Consider the following 8,800-nt stretch of genomic DNA (forward strand, 5'->3'; position numbering starts at 1 on the left):
TTTCCCTGAAAAAAAATTTTTCTTAAATACTAGCATAATAGTCTATAATTCCAAAAAAGTGTCCGTGCATACATCAAAAATACCAAAAACGCTAAATATATTAAAAAGTGTCCAGTGTGTATAAAAAGTTCTTTGTGCACAAATCTGGTGTATCTTCAATTGGTTCCTGGTGTGTCCGTTCAGAAACAATATATGTACCGTCCTGTGTGGAGCCCCCTCTAGTGTCCCCACTCACCGGAACACCCAACCCCTGCAGGGGTAATGGGCATGTAGACTTGGGTCCGATGATCCAAGCGGTCAGTGTCCCCTTCAGCACCTAGTGGTAGTTCATAATATTGTAATCCAAGTTAAATGAAAAAAAGAAGAAAAGGAAAGAAAAGTAAAAGAGCGCCTCGGTGTGTAACATTAACCAATTACAGGCATTTCAACACGCATATCTGTACAATATTTGCAATAAAAAATAAAAAATATTAAAACATATGTTAAAAAATGGAGAAATGGATAGAAAATAATAAGAGGGGAGGAAAAATCAGTATTCAAAAAGTCTTTCATGAGGAGTCTTTCATGAACGCACGCCGCTACCACTGCACTGTCTGCGGCTTCTGGCGTGGAGCCAGCCGGCGGAGAGCTGTCAGATTTTAGTTTTTTTTCCTTTTACTTTTAGTTTTAATGTTAACCTAAACTCAATAAAGTTTTATGTGGATTTACACTATGAGGCTCTTCTCTTCTCCCTGTACATGGTACCCTGTCCTGGTGGATGCCCTTTGAGAGCACTCTGGTGACACAAGTGAAAAGAAGGTGCTGAAGGGGACACCGACCGCTTGGATCATCGGACCCAAGTCTACATGCCCATTACCCCTGCAGGGGTTGGGTGTTCTGGTGAGTGGGGACACTAGAGGGGGCTCCACACAGGACGGTACATATATTGTTTCTGAACGGACACACCAGAACCAATTGAAGATACACCAGATTTGTGCACAAAGAACTTTTTATACACACTGGACACTTTGTAATATATTTAGCGTTTTTGGTATTTTTGATGTATGCACGGACACTTTTTTGGAATTATAGACTATTATGCTAGTATTTAAGAAAAAATTTTTTTCAGGGAAAATTTTTTTAAAGGGATTTTTTTTTTCAGAAAAAATTTTTTTCATTTAATATTTTTTTCATTTAATACTTTTATCTACCAATTTTTTGATCACCATATTTTTGATGCACACTTTATGTATATGTTCTTTTAGCCTGTTCTCAATTCCATTTGGTCACTATCCAGCTTCACATTATTGGTAGTGCATTGCTTTTGAGTGGTTAATACTGTGTTTTTTCAGGGCACAATTCACTTACACTTTTTAATAATTGCCTTCTCGGATTTTGTGTCATTCCTGTACACCTGATTGATCACCCACTCTATTTATTGTTTGGAGGTATTTTTTATTTTTAATATTTTTTATTTTTATATATTTTTTATATTTTTTATTATTTTTTCTTTTTTACATATGCTTTTCTGTGAGTGGTTTGCACATTTATTGATATTTTTAGTGTGGAGATTTATCCATACACACTGAAGTATATTTTGTTTCACTGTTTTTGATTCATTCACTTAGACTTTTAGTGCATGTTTCCCCTGTGGTGAGAGTTTGTTTATTTAATATTTTATCGTTGAACAGCGCCAATCCCCTATCTTCTTAGAGATTACAACCTTTCCCACCGAAAATCCTCTGGGTTACTGGGTCTTGAGGATGGATCACTGGCCAGAGCTTGCACAGTATGCAATTGAGCTACTGGCCTGTCCTGCATCCAGCGTTCTTTCGGAACGCACATTCAGTGCTGCTGGAGGCTTTGTAACCGATCACAGGGTGCGCCTGTCCACCGACTCGGTTGATCGACTGACCTTCATAAAAATGAATCAGTCTTGGATCACCACCAGATACCAAGCACCTGATGCTGATGTAACCGAATATTTTTTTTTGAAATGTCAGATTCCTTCAAGACTCCCTATGCTGATGCTGAGTGACTATCCTGTTATGCTGAGTGACTATCCTCTTCCTCCTCAATGATCATGCTGATAGCTTGTAAGAATAATTTTGGTTCTGGGTGCCGCCACCAGTGGTTAAGGCCCAATTTTTCTGCCCCTGTTTAACAGGGGCATGTAATTACAATTTTTGATGCAATACTTTGCAGCAGGGCTCGTTCCTGCGCTCCAACTAGAGTATCTGTGAGGGGTTGCAGTGTTGTGACACCAGCACCAGTGCCAAAGGCCCAATTTTTCAGCCCCTGTTTAAACAGGGGCATGCAATTACAATTTTTGATGCAATATTTTGCAGGAGGGCTCATTCCTGCGCTCCAACTAGAGTATCTGTGAGGGGTTGCAGTGTTGTGGCACCAGTGCCTAAGGCCCAATTTTTCTGCCCCTGTTCAACAGGGACATGTAATTACAATTTTTGATCTAATATTTTACAGCAAGGCCCATTTCTGCGCCCACCAAGAGTAACTGTGAGGACTTACAGCTGTTGTGGCACCAGCACCACCACCACCACCAAAGGCCCAGTTTTCTGCCCCTGTTCAACAGGTGCATGTAATTACAATTCTTGATCTAATATTTCACAGCAGGGCCCTGTGAGGGCTTACAGTGTTGTGGCAACACCTAAGGCCCCAATTTCTGCAGAGTATATAGGGCAGGCCCCTACTTTCAAACATCCAACTTACAAACGACTCCTACTTGCAAACGGAAGGAGACAACAGGAAGTGAGATGAAATCTACCCCTAGGAAGGGAAATTCTCTCCTGTAAGAGTTAATATGGGAAAAACGTTTCTCCTTTCCACTGATGCTTTATCACCAATCCTTGTTTCACTAAAAACCCCACATTTTCAAAAAACATTTGTCAATGGGACAGAAAGTGAGGTGAAATCTTCTGAAGAGGAGCACAGAGAGCAAAACAAATGTCACAGGGGTGATAACCCTTCCCTATGTTTTCCAAAAAGCTTAAAATAGATATTTTTGGCTGGAGCTAAACACTTTAAAAATGTACCAGTTCAAAATTACAAACAGATTCTACTTAACAACAAACCTACAGTCCCTGTCTTGTTTGCACCGCCTGTATACTGCTGTTCAGAGTATATAGGGCCTGGGGGCCCCACGCCTTTCCTTTTTATTAATTTGGGTGCGGTGCTCCCCTTAATATCCATACAAGACCCAAAGGGCCTGGTAATGGACTGGGGGGGGGATACCCATGCCGTTTGTCTTACTGATTTTCATCCATATTACCAGGACCCGACATTACATTAAAGCCGTTAGCAGTTTTAAATGACTTTTATTCCTTTAAAAATGTAATTTTGTGTAGGGACTGTTCTAAGCACGGGACCAGGTCCCCAAACCCTTTTTAGGTCAATACCATGCAAATTAGCCTTTAAAATTAGCACTTTTGATTTCAAAAGTTCGAGTCCCATAGACTTCAATTGGGTTCTAAGGTTCGTGCGAAATTTCAGTCCGTTCGCAAGTGATGACACCCAAATCTACCTCTACACCCCACCTTACCCTGTCCTCCTGCATTACTAACCTATTAAATTACATATCAGTATGAATGTTACACCACTTCCTCAAACGTAATCTTTCTAAAAATCTTATAATATTCCCTCTGGCCCGTGCCCCTCCCCTGACCTCTCCATCAAAAAAAATAATGCAACTATCAGTCCCTACCCTCATGCCAGGGTGCCAGGTGTAATCCTGGACTCTGACCTGTCCTTTCACCCCCGTATCCAATCACTGTTCAAATCTTGTAGATGTAACCTCTGTAATATATCCAAAATACACCCCTTTTAAACCAATGAAACCACCAAACAACTTATTCACTCCCTGTTCTTCCCAAGACCTCGTGCTCGCTTTCTTGTCTCCTCCCCCATGCTCATCTCCACAACTTCTACAAATTCTCTCCCATCCTCTGGAACTTTCTACCCCAATATGCCCAGATATCTCCTACTCTGTCCACTTTTAGGTGATCCCTGAAAGCTCATCTTTTCAGGGAAGCCTATCCTACCTTCAGCTAACAACTGAATTTATATTTCTCTCATCAGAATTACCTTTTGTTCCACTTGACCCTCCCTATTAGATTGTAAGCTCATGTATCATAACTGTACTGTCTCCCTTTATAATATAACACACTGCACTGTTGGTGCTATATAATTCCTGTATAATAACAATATTAATAATAAGCTCAATTATCTTAACTCACATGAACATTACCAAAGCCAGTACATACCCTAAAGAAGCTGAACCATACTGTATTGAACTCATTCAGCCATCCTTTGAGCCTTCTGCTAGGAGTGTATCTCAATTCTATAAAGCTCTCTTATATATCGTATGATCAATCTACCCTGGATTACTTTAAAAAAGGGAAACAGACTTACATGAGCAGATATCTTAGACCAAAAAGATACAATTCTTCTAAGCTTGCATGCCTCCTTCATATCTTCCAAAGTGGAAGTACCATATTTATCACTCCATAAGATGCACTTCCCCTTCCCCCCAAAAATGGGGGGAAATGTCTGTGCTTCTTATGGAGTAAATACTGACCAGGCCCCCCCCCATTGCCGCCATGACACAATACCGGGCGGCCGTCTCCCGTGAGCGTCTGGGTGATCTCCTGGCTGAGCCTGTCACAGACAGAAGACAGAGCAGCCCCAGCGGCCGAATGGAGTACGGCCACAGCGGCTGCTCGGGCTGCTCTGTCTTCTATCTGAGTGACAGGCAGATGTGATGACGTCCTCGCCAGTCGCCAGGCACAGATCAGGCTGCATTTCATGGGCACAGGTATGGCTGCATTTCATGGGCACAGGTATGGCTGCATTCCATGGGCACAGGTATGGCTGCATTCCATGGGCATAGGTCAGGCTGCATTTAATGGGCACAGGTCAGGATGCATTTCATGGAACTGTTCAGTCTGCATTTCATGAGTACTGGTAAGGCTGCATTTCATGGGCACTGGTAAGGCTGAATTTAATTGGCACTGGTCAGGCTGCATTTTATGGGCACTGGTAAATATTTTAGTACACCATTTGGTTCAGAATATTTTTTTTGTTGTATTCCTCCTCTAAAACCTAGGCTCGTCTTATGGTCAGGTGCGTCTTATGGAGCGAAAAATAAGGTAAACTAAAAAATACTATCTCAATGGTATACCACAGCCAAATTACACATAATGGTCCCTGAAACTTCACTACTCTGCTGGAGAGCATGTGGTAAGATAGTGATGCATGCTCCTATATAGTAGGACTGGTCAGTTATCCAGTTCTTTTAGATGGCAAGTGTCCAAATTGATCAAAACAATTCACCCCCACCCTTTGATTGCTGCTAAGTCCCTCATTCGATAGTTTTGGAAAAAGACAAATACCCCATCTATATGGTTATGGTTCCAAAAAGTAGACAATATTTTTCTTATGGAAGAACTCACCCACTTGACTTTGCGACTCTCATGAGTGCTTTTGTAAGGCATAGGCCTACAGGATTGCCTTTAAAACCATCCCTTCTTACCTGGAAATTATATAAAATATATAGTAAACAACTAAGAACTTGCGATGTTTAACTAGAAATGTATGAGTTGGTCTTCTTCTGCAGTTAGGAGCAAGTCTCACAACATCACCCCATACCTTATTCTCTTCTGTTTTTACCCTTCTAATCTCATTCACTTTGTTCTAAAGGGACCAACCATCAGAAAAGTTTAGTAAAGGCTTTACTGAATTCCTACCACAGTCCCTTCAGTGAAATCAATAAAAGGCAGTCTCATCCAAAAATGCATTACAATGTATCTTATTGTATCTTAATTTATTTTATGTTTTTTTATTTGTGCTTATTCATCTAATCCAATATAAAAGCACTCCAATAAGCAGTGTTATACTCAAAACCAAAAGTTTGGCCAAAAGTTTGGGGAATTACACAATATTAATTTTCACAAATTCTGCTGCTTCAATGTTTTTAGATCTTTTTGTCAGCTGTTACTATGGTATACTGAAGTTTAATTACAAGCATTTCATAAGTGCCAAAGGCTTTTATTGACAGATACATTGATGAGTTTATGCAAAGAGTCAATATTTGCAGTGTTACGACCCTTCTTTTTCAAGACCTCTGCAATTTGCCCTGGCATGCTGTCAATCAACTTCTGGGCCACATCCTGACTGATGGCAGCCCATTCTTGCATAATCAATGCTTAGAGTTTGTCAGAATTTGTGGGCTTTTTTTTATTTACCTGCCTCTTGAGGATTGACCACAAGTTCCCAATGGGATTAGTGTCTGGGGGAGTTTCCTGGCCATGGACCCAAATGATGTTTTGTTCCCCAGGCAAGTTAGTTATCACTTTTGCTTTAGGGCAAGGTGCTCCATCATGCTGGAAAAGGCATTGTTTGTTATCAAACTGTTCTTGGATGGTTGAGAGAAGTTGGTCTAGGAGGATGTTTTTGTACCTTTTTTTTATTCATGGCTGTGTTCATAGGAAAAATTGTGAGTAAGCTTGGCTTAGAAGCAACCCCACACATAAATGATCTCGGGATGCTTTACTGTTGGCATGACACAGGACTGATGGTAGTGCTCACCTTTTCTTCTCCGGACAAGGTTTTTTCCAGATGCCCCAAACAATTAGAAAGGGGATTCATCAGAGAAAACGACTTTACCCCAGTCCTCAGCAGTCCAATCCCTGTACATTTTGCAGAATATTAGTTTGTCCCTGATGTTTTTCCTGGCGACAAGTCAGTGACTTCTTTGCTGCCCTTCTTGACACTAGGCCATCCTCCAAAAGGCTTTGCCTCGCTGTACGTGCAGATGCACTCACACCTGCCTGCTGCCATTCCTAAGCAAGCTCTGCACTGGTGGTGCCCCGATCCCGCAGCTGAATCAACTGTAGGAGTTGGTCCTGGTGCTTGCTGGACTTTCTTGGGCGTCCTGAAGCCTTCTTCACAAATGCAGTGAAAATGTTTTTTTTATGGAATTATGTTCATTTTAATGGCAAATAGGGACTTTGCAATTAATTACAATTCATTTGATCACTCTTCATAACACTCTGGAGTATATGCAAATTGCCATCATAAAAACTGAGGCAGCAGACATTGTGAAAATTAATATTTGGGTCATTCTCAAAACTCTTGGCCACGGCTGTACACTCGCCAAAGGTGTATGACTCAACTAAGTTTTCAGGTCGAAAGTGCTTATGTTGATAAACCCATTACATTGAGGATTTATCAAGCTAAGCACTTTTGACCCGAGAACCTAGTAGGGTCATTTACTACCATAAGCAAGTAAGGTCTGCTGGCCATAAAATATTTTTTTGGCAAGTTCTTCAGTGTTCTCCAGGGATAAAAGTGGTACTTGAGTGCCTACAGTGCACCAAGAGGTACAGAGTCATAGAATGCCAACATTAATGTGTCTGTAGAGAAACCCAAAAGCCCATTATCAATCCACCATCTGCTGTCAACACTCAATTTTTAGAAAATGCCTGATTTATCATGTGTTTTTGAAACTGATGCCAATTGTCATTTAGTAATATAAGATGTTTTATTCCTCTCTGATAACTTTGTGTTCATGACCTTCTTTATTGCTTCTTTTACATCTTTGTTTCGCAGGCAATAAATAATGGGATTTAGTAGTGGGGTTACCACTGTATTAAAAACACCCAAGACCTTATTTACATCCATTGGATAGGACACACTAGGTCGGACATAAATGAAAATGACTGTTCCATAAAGAATAATTACAACAGTGAAGTGTGAGGCACACGTTGAAAAAGCTTTTTTTCTCCCTTTGGTGGATGGAATTTTTATTATTGAAGATACAATCAGCACATAGGATACAACAGTAAGCAGCAGTGAAGTGAGAATTATAGCGCAGGCAAAAAAGAAGACCACAATTTCTTCTAGAAAAGGGTTTTGGCACGACAGCTTCAGAACAGGTGGGATGTCACAAAAGAAATGGTTAATAACTGTAGGTGCGCAAAATGTCAAGTGAGATATCAAAAGAACAAGGAAGAACACAGAGATGAAAGCTACTAACCAACACGTTATAGTAGCTTGAAGACATACTTGACCATTCATGATGGATGGATAACGCAGTGGGTTACAGATAGCTAGGTAGCGATCAAAGGCCATTACTCCCAGAAGAAAAAACTCTGTAGAACCCAAAGAGAAGTAAAAATACATTTGTGTGAAACAGCCAGGAAATGAAATGTATTTCCAGCCAATCAGATTCATCAAGAGCTCAGGGGCAATGGATGATGTATACCATATCTCTAGAAAAGAGAGCTGGCTAAGCAGGAAATACATAGGAGTGTGAAGTCTTGTGTCTATGCGAACCAAACAAATGATGGCAACATTAGCAGTTAAAGTCAATAGGTAAATGGCTAAGAAAACCACAAAGAGAAATAGCTGCAACTCTACAGAGATAGTGAACCCAACTAATAAGAAGAAGTGTGCTGCACTGCTTTGATTTTCCATTATAATGTTCTCCCTGTGAGCATAAATGAGTAAACATGGATCATATTTTAAGAGGAATGTATTATTACTACAGCAAAAATAGTACTTGAACCCTGAAAACTTGAGTGGCAGATAACATCAGGACACACCCAATCTTATTTGATAAGGCAGGTACTTAAATACAGTTCAGAGCCACCAATCAGGGTGAAATTTTATTACAGTTTACCTCAATAGGGTTGTTTTCTATGCGCTGTACATCACACCCATTCTTTACACTGCTTTATTAAAAAAGCTCATGCCTACTGTATAACTACAAAAAACTTCAAAAAACTCCTCAGCTCAGCCAAGT

At 40.4% G+C, this 8,800-nt stretch overlaps 1 protein-coding gene across 1 annotated transcript; it reads right to left on the minus strand.

The window, feature by feature from the left end:
• Positions 1–7,515: 7,515 nt before the first annotated feature.
• LOC141133108 (olfactory receptor 6F1-like) lies at positions 7,516–8,472 on the minus strand. Its single transcript, XM_073622292.1, has one exon. It carries the CDS (start codon positions 8,470–8,472, stop codon positions 7,516–7,518), a length of 957 nt encoding a protein of 318 aa, XP_073478393.1.
• Between the last annotated feature and the right edge of the window lie 328 nt (positions 8,473–8,800).

This window comes from Aquarana catesbeiana, linkage group LG01 (genome assembly GCF_042186555.1).
Source record: "Aquarana catesbeiana isolate 2022-GZ linkage group LG01, ASM4218655v1, whole genome shotgun sequence".
Taxonomy (NCBI): domain Eukaryota; kingdom Metazoa; phylum Chordata; class Amphibia; order Anura; family Ranidae; genus Aquarana; species Aquarana catesbeiana.